Genomic DNA, 18,990 nt, shown 5'->3' on the forward strand with positions numbered 1-18,990 from the left:
CTCTCAAAAAAACTTTCAGGAACAAAACTGAAGAGGTGCACGGCCAAAAGTTGCACTTACAGAACCCCTGTCTCATCCCTGTCTCTGGGCATCCCTACTCTCATCCCTCCATCCTTCCCTCCCTCTCTATTCAACCAGTGCATACCCTTCCATGTCTCAGTCTAGGTGTCTGGGGGCCAGGTAGGAGCCACGCCGAGACGGAACCCCCACTCAGAGTGTCTCCCAGACCAGCAGAACAGTCATCAACCTTCCTTCACCTTCACCCCTCCATATCCATCCATCAATCCTCAACACTTCCATTATTGTGTCGTGGTCCTTGCCAGTGAAAGTTAATGACACGAGAGAAACCAATCAGAGCCAACTCCTCCTCTGTCATTCATGTGTGATCCTGTCAGTGTCCTAGCGATGAGAGACTAAGCTGCTGTGGTGGGTTCTCTGTCGGCCCCCTACCCCTAACACTAACCACCAATCACAGAGCTCCATTCTGACCGATCCAACCTGTGGGTGGGACATTCATCTATTTGATATGATTATATAAATGAAGCGAGAAAACAACGGTGGCCAGACATCTGTGGTGTTTTATTGCTTCTCCATCCTTCTGATCAACAGAAGCTGGTGTAGTGACACAATAAAATGAGGTTAGGAACAGTAGAAGTAGAATATGGATGTGCAGATGATGTGAGATGAGGAGACATAGTGGTCATTTGACAGAGCCGACAATACAGAACAACAGTCTGAGGTGAACTGGATGATAAGAAGACGATCAGGTTGTGAGAGAAGGTTTAGCATTTAGCAGACAGATCACACATTAAACCTGAATTAGCTCACAGAGAAGTCAAACTGTCCATGTGGTTAACAGCATCTGCTCTAAATGCAGCTCCACTCTATTCGAAATCAGGACTGCTGTAGAAATTATAATCTGCACTTTTTATGATACATTTAAAATAATAAAATACAATAAAATAAAATCTATAATAAACTGTACACAGACAGAAAAACAAACAGAAAACAAAGACATGAAAAATAATGGAGATAGAAAACTGAAGGGAGGCCAGCTCCCTGTGTTTGACAGACACACACACACACACACACACATACACTCGCTCTCACTCTCTCCCTCTCTAAATAGGTGACGATGTCTGAGACGTGTGGAGACTTTTCCTTTTCGGGCAGCACTTGCAGCAGAGGACCGTCACAATGATGATGACGATGAGGACTGTAAGCAGGATGAAGACTATACCGACCCACGCTCCAAGACTCAGCTCTGAAGAGACAAAGAGACAAAGAGTCAAACGGAAGGATCCGACACATCTATTTGTCATCATCACTGTCCACATTTACCACTGCTTAGCACAATCTGACCTATGTGTATGTGTGTGTGTCCAGCAGAGGGCAGTAGAAACCTGACAAAACTAAATGCAAAGCACAGCCACATTAGCTTTGATTCAAATGAGAAACACTCCAGTGTCCAATCAGAGCAGGGGGGAGGGTGTGCTGCACACCAGCAGATGGCAGCCATGACAGTTGGCCTTTCGCATTTAAAGTTGTATAGTAATACAGTTACCTCACTTCCCTGCAGCCAGCGAAGTGAAGTACCTCTATTTTATGTTATTTTGTGTTAATTTGTTTTGAATGTTGCTCACTAAATACATATCACAAATTTGAAAGAAAAGTTATTCACTCGTTGAAGACAAAAAGCTGTAAAATGTGTTTCCATTTCATTCTGGGACATTCCACTCCACACACATGTGGCTATTGTTTGTTTGCTATTTCAACTTAATATAAAAAATATATTATTTTATCCCTCCACAATTTGTCATGAATTATTTTGTTTGTCTCAAGTCGTCACAGAGGGAACTTTTTATTCTTTATTTCTGAGGCTTTTCTGTTGGACTTAAGGCCTCTGGTTCGAAACAAGTATTTTATCAGCAGTAAGAGAAAAATGAGTTGCACTGCAGTGTCAAGTGGACTCTGAGGGATTTAGAGGTCCAGAGTGGGTTGTTGTGTTTACAAAATTCCCAATTTCCATCTCACTAATACTTATTTTTTAAGATTCCATAGTTTGTCTAAATATAACAAATATCAGCCCAGCAGATGTTTAATAGGGCTTGTTTCTAAGCATTTGAGGAACCACACATTGTGCCTGGCTGAATATGAAAAGAACTATGTTTACAGAGACTTTTCTTTTACCCAGAAAGTCACGAGCAGGACCAATGACTTTGTGATTCCTGACAGTCTGAGTTCTCATGAGAGCTGAGACTATTGTAATAATTAGAAGATGTAATCTGTACTGGTACTGTACTGTTTCTCTGTCTATGGTGCATTGCAGTGTGATGTAGTGTAGTGCTGTGCAGTTTAGTGTAGCACAGTGTAGTTTAGTGTTGCATAGTACAGTGTGGTGTAATGCAGTGCTGTACAATGTAGTGCTGTGAAGTGTTGTACAGTGCAAAAGAGTGCAGTGCAATGCAGTGGAGTGTGGTGTGGTGCAGTGTAGTTTGATTTAGTGCAGTGTAGTCCAGCACAGTGCAGTCTAGTGTAGTCTAATGTGGTGTAGTGTAGTCTAATGAGGTCTAGTGTAGTGTAGTCTAATGAGGTCTAGTGTGGTGTAGTGTAGTCTAATGAGGTCTAGTGTAGTCTAATGAGGTGGTGTAGTGTAGTCTAATGAGGCCTAGTGTGGTGTAGTGTAGTCTAATGAGGTCTAGTGTAGTCTAATGAGGTGGTGTAGTGTAGTCTAATGAGGCCTAGTGTGGTGTAGTGTAGTCTAATGAGGTCTAGTGTAGTCTAATGAGGTGGTGTAGTGTAGTCTAATGAGGCCTAGTGTGGTGTAGTGTAGTCTAATGAGGTCTAGTGTAGTGTAGTGTAGTCTAATGAGGTCTAGTGTAGTCTAATGAGGTGGTGTAGTGTAGTCTAATGAGGCCTAGTGTGGTGTAGTGTAGTCTAATGAGGTCTAGTGTGGTGTAGTGTAGTCTAATGAGGTCTAGTGTAGTGTAGTGTAGTCTAATGAGGTCTAGTGTAGTCTAATGAGGTGGTGTAGTGTAGTCTAATGAGGTCTAGTGTAGTCTAATGAGGTGGTGTAGTGTAGTCTAATGAGGCCTAGTGTGGTGTAGTGTAGTCTAATGAGGCCTAGTGTGGTGTAGTGTAGTCTAATGAGGTCTAGTGTGGTGTAGTGTAGTCTAATGAGGCCTAGTGTGGTGTAGTGTAGTCTAATGAGGTCTAGTGTAGTGTAGTGTAGTCTAATGAGGTCTAGTGTAGTGTAGTGTAGTCTAATGAGGTCTAGTGTAGTCTAATGAGGTGGTGTAGTGTAGTCTAATGAGGTCTAGTGTAGTCTAATGAGGTGGTGTAGTGTAGTCTAATGAGGCCTAGTGTGGTGTAGTGTAGTCTAATGAGGCCTAGTGTGGTGTAGTGTAGTCTAATGAGGCCTAGTGTGGTGTAGTGTAGTCTAATGAGGCCTAGTGTGGTGTAGTGTAGTCTAATGAGGTCTAGTGTGGTGTAGTGTAGTCTAATGAGGTCTAGTGTGGTGTAGTGTAGTCTAATGAGGTCTAGTGTAGTGTAGTGTAGTCTAATGAGGTCTAGTGTGGTGTAGTGTAGTCTAATGAGGTCTACTGTAGTCTAATGAGGTGGTGTAGTGTACTCTAATGAGGCCTAGTGTGGTGTAGTGTAGTCTAATGAGGTCTAGTGTGGTGTAGTGTAGTCTAATGAGGCCTAGTGTGGTGTAGTGTAGTCTAATGAGGTCTAGTGTGGTGTAGTGTAGTCTAATGAGGTCTAGTGTGGTGTAGTGTAGTCTAATGAGGTCTAGTGTGGTGTATTGTAGTCTAATGAGGTGGTGTAGTGTAGTGTAGTCTAATGAGTGGTGTAGTGTAGTCTAATGAGGTCTAGTGTGGTGTATTGTAGTCTAATGAGTGGTGTAGTCTAATGAGTGGTGTAGTGTAGTCTAATGAGGTCTAGTGTGGTGTATTGTAGTCTAATGAGGTCTATTGTAGTGTAGTGTAGTCTAATGAGTGGTGTAGTGTAGTCTAATGAGGCCTAGTGGGGTGTATTGTAGTCTAATGAGTGGTGTAGTCTAATGAGTGGTGTAGTGTAGTCTAATGAGGTCTAGTGTAGTCTAATGAGGTGGTGTAGTGTAGTCTAATGAGGCCTAGTGTGGTGTAGTGTAGTCTAATGAGGTCTATTGTAGTGTAGTGTAGTCTAATGAGGTCTAGTGTGGTGTATTGTAGTCTAATGAGTGGTGTAGTCTAATGAGTGGTGTAGTGTAGTCTAATGAGGTCTAGTGTAGTGTAGTGTAGTCTAATGAGTGGTGTAGTGTAGTCTAATGAGGTCTAGTGTGGTGTATTGTAGTCTAATGAGGTCTAGTGTAGTCTAATGAGGTGGTGTAGTGTAGTCTAATGAGGCCTAGTGTGGTGTAGTGTAGTCTAATGAGGTCTATTGTAGTGTAGTGTAGTCTAATGAGGTCTAGTGTGGTGTATTGTAGTCTAATGAGTGGTGTAGTCTAATGAGTGGTGTAGTGTAGTCTAATGAGGCCTAGTGTGGTGTATTGTAGTCTAATGAGGTCTAGTGTGGTGTATTGTAGTCTAATGAGGTGGTGTATTGTAGTCTAATGAGGTGGTGTAGTGTAGTCTAATGAGGTCTAGTGTGGTGTATTGTAGTCTAATGAGGTCTAGTGTGGTGTATTGTAGTCTAATGAGGTGGTGTATTGTAGTCTAATGAGGTGGTGTAGTGTAGTCTAATGAGGTGGTGTATTGTAGTCTAATGAGGTCTATTGTAGTGTAGTGTAGTCTAATGAGTGGTGTAGTGTAGTCTAATGAGGCCTAGTGGGGTGTATTGTAGTCTAATGAGTGGTGTAGTCTAATGAGTGGTGTAGTGTAGTCTAATGAGGCCTAGTGGGGTGTATTGTAGTCTAATGAGTGGTGTAGTCTAATGAGTGGTGTAGTGTAGTCTAATGAGGTCTAGTGTGGTGTATTGTAGTCTAATGAGGTCTAGTGTAGTCTAATGAGGTGGTGTAGTGTAGTCTAATGAGGCCTAGTGTGGTGTAGTGTAGTCTAATGAGGTCTAGTGTAGTGTAGTGTAGTCTAATGAGGCCTAGTGTGGTGTAGTGTAGTCTAATGAGGCCTAGTGTGGTGTAGTGTAGTCTAATGAGGCCTAGTGTGGTGTAGTGTAGTCTAATGAGGCCTAGTGTGGTGTAGTGTAGTCTAATGAGTGGTGTAGTGTAGTCTAATGAGGCCTAGTGGGGTGTACTGTGGTGTAGTGTAGTGTTGTCTAGTGTAGAGTCGTGTCTGCACCGTTCAGGGGTGTCTTGACCGCCATTGTACACTGCGGCTGTTGGGTCCAGGCTCCCAGCTGGTTGTCTCTGGGTCTGGAGGGGATGTACGCTGCCACCGTGAAGCAGTAACTCTCGCCTGCGTCCAGGTTCGGTACCTCAGCCACACTGGAGTTAGAGATGTAGTCTTTCTGTCAGGGAAGAAGAAGAAATGTTACGTGTAGCTGCCTGTATTTGACACTTGGATGTACTTGTGTGTGTTTGTGTGGACCTATCTGTACTTGCCATGCGTGTATTCCCAGCCTTGTTGTAGCTGATCTTGTATTTGAGGTTCTTCTTGAAAACATCTCTGATGTTGAGCTGCCTCCCATTCATGTCATGGAGGGTGGTCAGGGGGTCTGTGATGTTCACCATCACTCTGCCGTTATCTAAAGCCTTTACGGTGAAGGTGGCAGCACTGATGTTAGCTGAGGAGAGAGCAGGTCAGTGACCATCACACAACCTGTCAGTCACATAGTAGTAGTTTCACTGTCACCTCCTCTGTCACAGCTCATCACATCGTCATTATCAGCCAGATACATCAGTTTGTGTGTGTGTGTGTGTGTGTGTGTGTGTGTGTGTGTGTGTGAGACCTACTATGTTTGTAGGGGTTGAAGTGAGGGGAGACAGTGTGAGGTAACGCCTCTGGGTCATGGCTGCTCTCATCCTCTGTCAGGATGTCCACAACGTAGGTCCTGTCCAACACAAACACATCATCTGACACACATATCATTAACTCACATGAGACTGGAAGTCAATTTAGTAACACAAACACAAGAACAGATGAAGAATATTATCAGAGATATGACACGAGTTGATTAAATCTATGATTTTAAAGATTTAAATGTCTAAAATAATTTTAATGTTGTCAGATGGCCAGACACAGAGCTGCAGGTGTGTGTTCCTACTTGTCGGAGTATCTGAGGTCGTTGCTCATGTCACACTCAGTGTGTGATATTTGTGCACAGTCCAGAATGTCTCTCCAGTCTCCAGTCTCCAGTCCAGTCTCTCTCTCTACCCTGAAAGTCACATGACAAAACACGCAGAGCAGGTGAATCAAGCATCAAATAAAAAAAAATGTAATATGAATATATAATAAATCCAAATCAATAGAAATCAGAAACAGAACTAAATGTGATTGGAACAGTGTAAACTTAAATACCTATATTATATATTATATTTTCAATGTATCCTTATTTTTATTCCTCACTATCTTATTCAACTCACAAATATCTAATTCTATTATTTATTTCTTTTTTTTGTTTTATTCACCTGTTTCTCACTAATTTTTATGCCTTGTCGCGTTACATTATGTAATAACGCCGCATTTTGTAATAATCTGCCACATTTTTAAATAAAATTCTTTAACGCAATATGAAATACACTTTGCCGCATTTTGTAATAATTTGGTCCATTATGTAACAACTTATTACAAAATGCGGCAATGTTTATTACACTTTGTGACCTAACCTCTACTGCAATTCTGTATATGTAGCCTACTACTGTATCAGTGTGTGTGTGCGTGCATGTGTGTGAACTCACTCAGAGAACAGGACAGTGAAGATCTGGTCAGAGCCTTTGGATTTCCAGGTGACGATGGTTTTAAAGTCCAGAGACTTCCAGCGGACGTTCTCTGCGCTGTGCCCGAGCTGGTCATCTGTGAATGAGTGCAACACAACATTTACCACTTTTGCTCCAGCACTGACTGTCCTTCATCACAGTGAACAGCCTGGTTTATGTCTTATTTCATGTTTCTGTCAATCTTTTTCCAGCAGCTTATTAATCATTGCTCTGATGAGGTGCTCACTGTAAATCCAGATGTTGTGATGTTGTGATCATCCTGCATGAATATGTTTCAGTAAAGCTATATTTATCTATTAGTAACATTCAACACACAGTGAGTAATTATGGAAGACACTAACAGGAAGGTACGGACATCATTATACGTCATAGCTACTTGGTATAATTGAGAAAATGATGCAACACTGGATCACTTATGATCAGTGAGGCTACACCGGTCAGTTCAGCTGCAAATCCCGTTTAATCACAGAGCTGACAGACTGAAAGCCTCACCTCCTTCATTGTCTTTTTCCTTTCTTGTTTTTTTCTTGTGTCAAATGATAATGTCATATGTTTATTTTTTCATTTGATTTAGATTTTGACCTTTTTCCACCAGGTCTCACACATTAAAGGACTTCCAAAAGCTACAGAACAAAATACGATGACCAATATCAAGCCACACTTAATCAATACGTACACACAATCAATTTTGTCTCTTTCCGTTCTCAGACTTCACAGGCATTGAGAGTGGTATATATGGTATGGACAGGTGCATCTCAATAAAGTAGAATATGATGGAGGTCAGCTACTGAACCAGACTAAAAGAGACCATTTAAAGGCTCAGGAAATCTTTGCAGGTCTTTGGAGTTCATTAGCTGATTAGAGTGTGACACCATTAGGTTACAATAGGAAACTTTTTCACTATGTTCTAATTTCTTCATGTACTGAATTTTGGGTTTTCATTAAATCTAAGCCATAATCATTACAATGAAAAGAAATAAAGACATGAAATTTTTCAGTTTGCCAGGATCCCCATTCGCTATATACAGTATATATAGTGTATGACGATAAATAAATGTATTTTCTCATGGAAGACTTAGTCTACCACATAATTAATATAATAATATAATACTGCCTAATACAGTGGGAGAAAAAAGTTTTCGGACAGACACAGTTCCCTATACCTGCAGATCAGGATATAGTCATTTGAATGATATAAACGGCAAATTCAGAGCTAACCGGAACGCTTCAGTTTGTTGATGGGGGTAATTATTGATGAACGAAAAACATACTTTTGAACGAAATAATCGATTTTCGTGAATAGATAACAGGAGAAGTTACACAATGTACCTTTAAAGAAACCCTTGGACGCCCAGATCTTGGTTTGTCTTCCAAGCTGTTAGTTGGTCTGTATTTCTGCAGAGTGGATCCAACTGCTGAAGGACTGCATCTGCACTTCCTGGCTATCTGGAGGCAGCTGGACCCTTCCTTGTTTCTGAAGAACTTTCAAATGTGCTGGCTTTATATAGACACGAAGCACAGCAACACAAATTGTGTTGTTTAATAAAAAGCATGACTTTCATTAGTGGATCACTGGTACCATAATGACCAATTACTCAAACTTTCTTTCTTTTGTTAAGTATATCTTTGGGCTTTTTTGCCTTTAATGGACAGGAGAGTTGAGAGAGAAACAGGAAATTGGAGGCAGAGAGGGGGGGGTGACACGCAGAATAGGGCCACTCAACGCGGGATTCGAACCGGGGCCGCCTGCAGTGAAGACTATAGCCTCAACACATGGGTCGGGTGCTCTACCAACTGAGCTAAACACCGCCCCCAATTACTAAAACTTTCTGATGTATTTTTATGGAACCAATCCAATCCATTTGTTTTAGTACAGTCTTGGAAGACAGACCAAGATCTGGGCGTCCAAGGGTTTCTTCAGCGAGAAATGGCTGTATCCTGATCCGTATGTGCAGGGAATTGTGTAGAATTTTAAGGGTGTCCGAAAACTTTTTTCCACCACTATACACCACAATAATATCATATCATATCATATCATATCATATCATTCAATGTCTTATACAGTTATGTATGGGTCGTTATTCAGTAAAATCACAACAGACAACAACAAAAAAAGGTCCCCTTGCACCAGTCTCATTAAGATCGCATAAAAACTGTGTGACATGGTGACCTACGGCATCAGTCTGATTCATGTTAACATCTGGTAGAGTCTTTAAACTTAAACTCTTAACATTTCTGCAGACCCACTGAGGTTGGGAAACCAGCTGCATCTCTCAGTCTCTGTCCAAGCCAAACTACTTTCAGAGCTGGAGCCAAGCGTGGTGACCAGTGGTTGCCATGGTAATGGCCTCACAATGGAGGTGAAAGGGTAGGCTAAATCCACCCAGTACAATAGGAAAACTGTCTCACACATGAGGATTTTCTATTCAAATGAAGCTGAACCAATGAAAGCAGCTTATTTCAGCCCAAACTGAAGAGATCCAGTAAACTTCTGAGTCTGGCCCGGTCCTCTGACCTGAGTACAGCAGCATGACGTCCTGACCCCGCAGCTCTCAGCCTCTGCTTGTCTTGTCTCTTCTCTTTTGTTTCTTCTCATTTTCTGTCTATGCAGCCCTTATGTGTTTCATACTTTTTTCTCTTTTCATTAGATTTTCATTTCTAAGAGTTTTAGTCTAATCTCATCAGCACAGCCCCTTTTTTTCTTTTTTTAGCTGTCATGTGCGTGTCGGTTTATTTCTCTGTGACTGAGCAAACAAACTAAACTGAAGCAGAGAGGCTCACATCTCTTATAAACAGATAGTTCTCAACACTGATCATTTGTTAACAGGGTCCAATAAACAGGACCACCATCAGTCCAGTCAGTCTTACACAACCACCCCCCACTAGGACCCTCTGAGAAAAAAGAGAGCGGAGAAGAGTTCCTCCTGAAATCTGTAAGTAAACTTTAGACCCATGTTTATTCTCCGACTCTTAACTGAGTTCAACCTGTTTCTATTTTAATCCCAATCCTCAGGTTTCACACTTGAACCTGTTTCTATTTTAATCTTGCTTTACTTCCACAACCTCTGTTCTGCCCACATGTGTCTTCATGTTTGTACATGTGTGGATATAATCTTTACTATCTCTTTTTTTAATATTATTATTTTTACAGTGTACATGAAATCTGAAACCTGAAAAAACTAAATCATAAATCCCAGCTATGTTAAAGTAATAGGAACCACAGGCGATGTTTAAATCTGATCACACATTTGAAGGAAACTTAGCACAATGGAGTGTCTTACCTGCAGCGGTGAGGATCGCAGCAGAGTGGTAGATTACCAGATAAAGCAAAATCTTCACAGATTCCATGTCAGTAAAATCCAGGTTCCTCTGTAGCTGTTTGGACACCGTGACTCCAAAAGAAGTGTTTTAGAGCTGGTTTCTCTCTGGACTGAAGGAGAAGTGTGTGTGGAGCCTATGTGGACTGAGAGGTTTCTGTTGAGCAGGACGGGGTGTGGGATCTGCAGACATTGGAGCAGGGGGGGACTGTTCGGGGTTCTGGTCCCGCCTGCTGATCCCTCCCACATTGCTGCCTGTTGATAGGGGTTTCCACAGAGACTGTTGAGAATGAACTCCTCATGATGAAGAGTGTGAACATCCACAGGCTGACACACCACGCCCCTGTTAAACTTGGCCGGTGTCTCTCCTCTGTGACTGTGTAGCGTGTGATGCACAGACACATGAATAGTGAGTTCACAGCGATCACACCCACCCTGAACACTTACCAAATGGTTGATTCTTATTCAGAGGGACGGAGACTCTGGGCGCCGTGCTGCCGAAGTATTTAACTCTGTGAGACACAGACAGCTTGTTGTCCTGCTGTCTCCGCTCCAGTACAGTTTCTCCACTGGAAAACTATCTAATCTGACACAGCAGCACTGGGATATGAGACAACCTGATACAGGATGTCAGGGTGTAAACACATTGATGAGAATGTACTGTACAGCTGAAGTCAAGTCAAGAGGCTTTTTCTGGCATGAATAATAAACATAACACATGATTATTATCCTGTTATTATGGGATTTTTTATCACCTCACCCTCTGGTTTAGACAGGTATCTGCAGGGTCGTTGGAGGTTTATTCTCTGTAGGGTCACCTGGTGTTGCTGCTGATGGACTGATTTGTTTCTTATACAGTAGCCTATATTCTAAAGTCTGGACGTCATTCTGTACAGAGCCTTGAGATGTATATTAGCCATGTAGGACACAAATGTTTTGTTGTATTATTTTACCAGTAGGCTATGAATAAAGGTGTCTTTAATCTTATTATAATGTGTGTGTTTTTTCCTCTATCTAAATAATTTGGTACAGTATTTATTTACTTATACGTGTGCATAGTGAACGTCTTTATTCCTTACTTTCTTTACTTGTCCTACGTAGGCTACTTTTCTGCTACTGTTGCAAGTGAATTTCCCATAAGTGGGATTAATAAAAAGTGTGATGTCTTATGTTTCATGCTATGATTTAGCAAATTAATAAACAGTTTTAAAAGGTATTTAAATAATTTGAGTTGTATTCAGTCAGACAGGATTTGTGTTAGGCTACTCATTGTGTTTTCTCATTATTGATAACACCACTTGAACATGAATTATATTATTGTGGTGTGTCTGGTGGGTGTTGATGAAAGCCTACTGTATATAACAACTTTGAGGGCATTAGCTATGTGTTAGGCTACCGTAGTGGTCACTGCTTGTTGTGCTGATGCAAACATACAGAGCATCAGTGTTGTACAGGTTCAGTATCCAAAAACATTAAAGGACACATTTGTAAATTGTGTTATTGCTGCATTAGCATGAGCAGTGTTTACTCACCTGTCTAGAAGAGATGTTCATTCCATTACTCACCTACTCCAGAAGTCAAAACAAACACCAGTGTTGACTCTTATCAAAGACGGTTTATAAACCAAGACCCCCCATGATGAGTCAGCTTCCTGTATGTCACGTGGGTTTCTGCACAGCCACGCCTTTTTAGGAGACTAGCAGCAGCCTTGAGTGTATTGACTCCAATGGGAAAATTGAACGTGAACACAGATTATGGTCGATCCTTTTGCCCCACAGTCACTGAAGTAAATTTTGACACAAAAATGGCAATTTTCAGACGGACACATCAGGAGAAAATGAACTTTGTTCACGACCTGTCTCTGTCTCAACAACACACTATCGCAAGATTTGGCACAGATCTCCTAGGTAACGTCAGACAAATGGCCGCAAACTCCTGTGAAAATTATTTAAATAATTTTCATCATGCTAAATATGACTGTTAGTAGTGTAAATATTTAATGTTATCATAAGAAAATATAAATATCTCACTTTCATCTACCTACAAATTTTATAAATCCACACACACGTTCACAGACGAGGTGGGGTGACGGTTGGCCGCGCTCATTTAGGAGACAGGAAGTGCATACAGTTTTTATCATGGAATGGCCGCTCATGGGGTATCTTGGTAAATAGAGTATCTTTGCTCTTATCATGTCACATCTTTTCTTCTACTGATGTTAGCATGCTAACCAGCTAGCCACTGTAGCTTCCAGTCTGTCATGTAGACAGCTGCTCCGAGGACAAAGCTCCAAGAAACCACAGCCACCAGCAACTGAAAGAAATTACAACCAGCCTTGTGGTGACAATCCAAAAACCAAAAAAAAATTATTAGTCACCTGATGGTGGTTTGAGGAAGAACTCTGGGTTCAGAGGAAAAAAGAAAGAAAAACAGTTGTGCAAGGTTGGTCTCTTTGGGTGATGTTCCCATTTATTGCAACCAAAAAAGGCTATTAAAGCAGAAGTAAGTGGTCCGGTCGTTTTCGCTAATGCTGCGTTCCAGGCAGGCTTTTGAAATCGTAAATTACAGCTTCAAGTCACAACTTACGACTTTGTAGCGTTTCAGGCAACCCACTCGTGTTTTTCCGACCTGTTTTACCGGTGAAAGTCACTATAACGGCCACTCGTAACTTCCGACCGGTGAACTCGTACCAGATCGAACTGGTACCACTTCACGGTCGGAAAAATACGAGTTTCCTTGAACGCACCATAACAGTCCTCGTCATACCTGTCAAGTTTTGGATTTGAAAATAAGGGAAATTTTCCGGCACCCGCCGCGAACAGTGCTGCCACCCCAACCAAGCTCCAGTATCCCTTACATTTTAAGACAAGAAAGCTAAAATCACTGGCTTTATGCACAGCTGCACTACTCCCTGATCTTCAGCCAGCCCGTCTGCCATTATTGGACAAACTGATTAATCCAGGTGTGCCTGACCCCAATAGTCACTCACAACAACAATAATGTTTTTTTGGGTTTTTTTTCTAACACATAAATGAGGCATTCTGGTGTACTCTGAGGAGAAACAGAGGGAAAAGACAACATTGCTTCAGTTTTTTTTTTTCTTTTAAAGCAGATTCAGTACTGACTGAGGTTCCTATCATTGTAACTGCAAGAATGGCTTAAGTGTATTAAAGTGAACTCAGAACTGGTTTAGTGTGGAGCTGTGGCTGGTGGGCAAAAACAAAACTCATTTTTTAAAATCTTTTGGCCTGGACCGGCCTTTCAAGGCCCCCTTTCCTCTGCTTCACCATGAAGCTCTTTCAGGCCACACTGTCTTCTTCCACAACTTCTGCCCTATTCTCATCTGTATTTTGATAGCTGGAGCTACTGTCAGATATCTATATGACAGAAGGCCCACACATGCATTTTCAGCCTTCTATGATTATAGAATTACCCTGTCTTTTACAGCAGGTAGGCTACAGACACAGACACACACACCTGTTACTCTGCTGTCCCTCTCTGTTGCTCTCTGGACTGGGCTGCCGAGCTGTTCTTTTGGGTTAAGTGAGCATGGACGACACAACTCGACCGGTGTGGACGCGCTGGTTCGAGCCGCGCGTGTTCGCGCGGAAAATACGAGTCTTTTTTTTGTTTTTCTTCTTCTTCTTTTCAACAACCGCGGGTCGACACGTTACAGGCTTGATGAGCAGGACCTCAGTCAGTGCCGTGGTGATGTAGGCTTTGGGCTGTGTGCTCGCACATAGTGACGACGAGCACGCGCATCGTCGCTAACCAAGATAGGATTAGTTGGCCACTCCGAGGTAAAAACCAAAACCCAAATGAAATAGCAGCGTCCAGTCCGGGGTGCCGCCGGACTGGCCCGGGGTATTATTATTTTTTAATAACGCGGGTTAAAATACGGGAGATTTACGGGAAAATACTAATACGGGAGGACGGCGGGAAAGAGGGGTAAAATACGGGACTTTCCCGGCCAAAACGGGATACTTGACAGGTATGGTCCTCGTCGCTACGTCGCCACATTCACGGCGTTCCTTGGCTGCACACACAGCCCTGCATGCCGTTCTCTCTCCTCATTGGATAAAAACTGTAGGATACGATAAATGTTTTCTCTTCGGCTCAGAGCAGAGCAGAGGGACTGAGAGACCCGTGTTTCAGTCCAAACATTCTATGTAAGTGATTGCTGTCGGAAGATATAACTATTTAAGACTTATATTAACACAAATATATCACTTACTTCTGCTTTAACAAACAGAAAAATTACCATGTATGTGGATTGTGGCAAACAAAAGATTCCTGGCTTTCCTCTGGCTGCAGTGAACCTACCACCATCCAACTCAAACTAATTAGGCTAGGCCTACTCATTTTAGGCAGCTGCAAGCAGACAAAAGAAAAAGGTATCTGCACCCTACAACTACCCTACAACCCCCTCTATACAACTAAAAAGGTGGCTCCTACAAGCCTCATTAATCAAATGACCAATTTAATCTTAATTTAATTAAGTTTTTTTTTTTTTTAGATCACAAGTTAGGGAAAGTGGGACATAGGCTACAACCATATAGCCTAGTTTCAGTAGCCTAAGTGTTTGCTACATGCTACACGTAGCCTATAGATGATGCATAAAATTCAGCACCATGATTTAATGTTGAGTCCTTGACCTTCAGTGAACCAATGATAGTCTCATAAACAAAGATTCACACAACCAGGGATTCATACATCACAAACCAAAGGAGCCAATCCTGTCGACCTGTGAGAACATACAGCTTAGAGTGCCTAGAGAGAGAGGGTGGCGACAACGGAAGTTCAAAATGCTGGCCGATCACGTGGTCCATGCAGCCTCAGAAAGTTCCCGGAAGTGCTTGGCGGGCAATTGAAAGCAATAGGAAAACCCCGATAATTGCTAAATAACGGTCAATAAATGCTTTGTTTTGCGGTATTTATATGCTTGTGTTAATTACTTTTAACTGTGTTAAGTTTACTTAACCCCTACAGTCATCAACAGCAATAAAATCGTAGCATTTTCTCTGTTTTTATCAAACTTTCAGACTTGAATGAGGCAAACTGACAGGTCACTGACAACATGTCTGGACTCACAACTGCATAATGATGTGTTCAAATAGGAAATCCATGCAAATGCTAAAATTTGATTTGAATTAATTGTAAATACACGTAATTCTATCACTATTTGTTAACTATTATTCTTATTAGGCTATGCTTGTGTTGCTTTGAACTCTGTTAACTTGACTAAACCCGTACAGTTGTTGATAGCAATAAAACTGTAATATTTCCTCTTTTTTTTTACTTTCAGACTTGGTTGAGGCAGAGTAACAAGTGACTATGATTTGACAATTGACTACACAACAGCATTATGATGATAACTCTAATAGAAAATCCATGGCAAATAAATTAAAGTTTAATTTTAATTCATTGCAAATATATGGAATTTTATCACTATTTGTTAACTGTATACTTATCCCAAACTTACTGTACTCAGTGATGCATAATAAAACACAGAGTCATGTTTTACCCAGTGCACTTAATATCACAATAAATTCCTTAAAAACAGATCTACAGAAGTCAAACAGATCAGCATGTCAAGCTGTTTGCGTCCTTTCCGCTGTGTTGTCCTTGAATATAGTCTTCACCATGGTATGCTGTGCTGCACGGGGATGCTCCAGTCGCTTGGAGAAAGGCCTGCACATGTATGGCTTCCCCAAACACAGGGACAGGAGAAAAGCATGGCTGGCTAAAGTCAGAAGGAGCAATTTAAACACCTAGATTTCAACAAAAAAAAAATATGTGAGGTAATCATATTCAAACAATTTGCTCTTTCACACACTTTCAAATACCACGCCACTGGGAAGTTTAATATTTTTTTAATTAACAGAGCAGAACAGGAAAAAACAATGCAAGAAGAATCACAGAATCACAGCTCCTAAAACAGTAGCAACGACAAGAGAGGGCAGAATCCATTGGGCTACATGTAATAAATGTCACCACCGACATGGGTAGCCCTAAGCAGGAAATCCTTTGGGGTCGAATAAAACATAGGTGACACATCCAGCAACACCAGACAGGCATTTCTTCTTCATGGCTGTTGTCCCACATCTGGTGAAACAGTTAACACATAAGAGACATGTTACATCCTTGTCATCATCACTCCTGAGCTATAAGATCATTGGTCCTTACTCGTCAGTTCTCCTGATGTACAGCATCAATGTCTATGATTATTGATTAACTATATATTGCTCTGGCCCATACATTCTTCATTTATAAAAATATATATTTCTAGTTATAGCTGACATAGTCAAAAAGGTGATCACTAGTCACTAGTTGCTGTTTATTTATGGGAGTCATAGTGGATGCTGCTGTGCTGGGGTGCATTACATTCAACAGTGTTCCTCTCCATTAAAATACTTGAAGGCAAAATATGAGCAACAAGTGTTGAGATAATGCAGTCCAACACACATTGATCTCAACAAATAACATAAAGTACAATGAACACTACTTTTCTGATGTCAACAAAAACTGAACATGTATAAAATTTATGAAAGCAGAATTTATGGCACAGCTGGTATACTGCACTGCATGATGTTGCACAGGTGTATCAAATAATATGACCAATAGTTTATATAATGTTTAGTATGATTACTTGAGAACATGCCATGGCGAGATGTGTATTTTAATCAGTCAGTGGTTTAACAAATAGATTAGCAAATCAGAACATTTTCCATGTTTGAGACAGCAGTCCAGAATGTCCTCATATCATAAACTGCAGCCTCAATGATATTAATTTTATGTTTAACTGCAATCACACTCCCTATACATTAACCTCGCTACTAGTCTGACAATTGACAGCGTTGGATTAAGTTATATTTAGAGAACAGAATTACATTTAGCAGCCTGTTGCATGTGTTGCTATCGTTAGCCAGAGTGCTAGCCTAAACTTTTATCTGTTAATATTCTCTAAATATTCAAATCTAGACGGGGATAATCCGCCAACATACTTAATTACTCATGTCGATTTAATTCAGATGCACTACTGATATGAAAATGCCATTGTTTAAACATTTTACCTTGAACAAGTGCTGCTCCGACCAGCTGCTCCATTGGAATACATTGAGCGGCGGTTAGCTTATGCTAACTTCCGGGAACTTTTGAGGGGCTCCATGCGCCGCCATTGCTGTGAAAAAACTGAACCATTGCAGTGAACGGAGGTGGCGCCACTCTCTCTCTATAGGCACTCTAATACAGCTGAGCACAGCCTCTAACACGGTGTCATCCACTGCAAATTACAAGCTAACACATAACATAAACAAACTAGAAAATTTCCTCTCGGGAAATTTTAAAAGGGCCACGGGGCTACTGCCGGAGTGTGTACATTATGATGAGATTCTTCAGAGATTTCAAACAATTAATACTAGTAACCTTATGACATTATATACTGTACAAGGAGCACACCTACAACAAACGTTCCTTTTTCAAGTATTTATTTATACAGCAACCTATGCCCATTCAACCTCAAATGTGTGGGTGACAAAGTCACAAAAAATGATGAAAAAGGGGTGCAGGCAGAGTTGAGTTAAGCGAGAGGGCAGTGATGATCTTCCATGTTGTCTGCAAATACACAAACACAAAAAAACATCTGTAAGACACCAACATGAATCAAGTCAATTTAAAGTAATCAAGATACAGCACAGTTTTGTACTCGTGGGTAAATGTCTCTTACTTTTCTTCTGCTGGCTCGCTGTCTTGGTATCTGGTCCTCATCTTCCAAGATCTGTTGTCATCCTCCCTAAAATATTTAACACAGTGTCCAGTAACAGTTATCAAAATGTTTAAGAATTCATTCACAGATACACAGACACAACCTACATTGACAATTGTCATGAAATCAATGACAATGCACGGGTAAATGTCTCTTACTTGTCTGTTGGGTTGCTGTCTTTAGCTCTGGTCCTCTGGAGGTCTTCTTCCTGGATCTGTGGCCATCCTCTCTAGATTAATAAAGCACAAGTTACAGTTAAATCAAATCTTGCTTGATCATTTGATCACACTACAGTCAGTAAAACACATTGGAAAGTGTTGCTCACTCATCATCTGTTGGGATGTTCTTTGCTCTGGGGAGTCCTCTGGTTGCTCTGGGGAGTCCTCTGGAAATCTGCTGTGGTCCTCTTGCATTCTTCTGCCTGGATCTTTCGTCACTCTTACAGGAACATAAAGGGCAAAGGCATAAATTAGTTACAGGTTTCAAATCATTGTGTTAACATTTGATCACAGAAGTAGACTTCTCACGGCGTGTTCACAAACTTAAAGAATAAAATTGCAATTAAATTACAAAATAATGAAATATCCCTCCCCTATTGTTGTTGTTTTTGTTGTTGAGTTGTTATTACTGGTGAGAGTCCCCTGCAGTCCTCTGGAGGTCTTCTTCCTGAGATCAGCTGTCATCTTTGGCATCTCTACTGTGGTCCTCTTGCATTTCTCTGCCTCGATCTTTTGTCACTTTTACAGAAACATAAAAGGCAAAGGCACAAGTAAGTTACAGGTTTCAAAGCATTGTGCAAACATTTGATCATAAACTGGAAAAAATAAAATTGCAGTCAATTAACAAAATAATGAAATATCCCTCCCTTGTTGTTGTTGTTGAGTTGTTATTACTGGTGAGAGTCCCGTGCAGTCCTCTGGAGGTCTTCTTCCTGGGATCAGCTGTCATCTTTGGCATCTCTACTGTGGTCCTCTTGCATTTTTCTGCCTCGATCTTTTGTCACTTTTACAGAAACATAAAAGGCACAAGTAAGT

At 41.1% G+C, this 18,990-nt stretch overlaps 1 protein-coding gene and 1 long non-coding RNA gene across 2 annotated transcripts; both read right to left on the minus strand.

Moving 5' to 3' along the window:
- Nucleotides 1-561: 561 nt before the first annotated feature.
- Nucleotides 562-10,531, minus strand: LOC146970576 (tissue factor-like). Its single transcript, XM_085804016.1, has 7 exons — nucleotides 10,156-10,531; nucleotides 6,836-6,950; nucleotides 6,202-6,312; nucleotides 5,891-5,988; nucleotides 5,536-5,721; nucleotides 5,277-5,441; nucleotides 562-1,264 (listed from the first exon to the last, which is right to left on the minus strand). The coding sequence occupies exons 1-7, from the start codon at nucleotides 10,220-10,222 to the stop codon at nucleotides 1,122-1,124; spliced, it is 885 nt and encodes a 294-aa protein (XP_085660142.1). The 5' UTR covers nucleotides 10,223-10,531; the 3' UTR covers nucleotides 562-1,121.
- A 7,206-nt stretch (nucleotides 10,532-17,737) lies between these two features.
- Nucleotides 17,738-18,560, minus strand: LOC146970577 (uncharacterized). The gene is made up of 3 exons (XR_015038033.1): nucleotides 18,282-18,560; nucleotides 18,115-18,185; nucleotides 17,738-17,805 (listed from the first exon to the last, which is right to left on the minus strand). It is a non-coding gene; the product is annotated as an uncharacterized LOC146970577 (long non-coding RNA).
- Between the last annotated feature and the right edge of the window lie 430 nt (nucleotides 18,561-18,990).

Source organism: Trachurus japonicus, chromosome 17 (assembly GCF_045865225.1).
Source record: "Trachurus japonicus isolate A0001 chromosome 17, Traja_1.0".
NCBI classification, from domain to species: domain Eukaryota; kingdom Metazoa; phylum Chordata; class Actinopteri; order Carangiformes; family Carangidae; genus Trachurus; species Trachurus japonicus.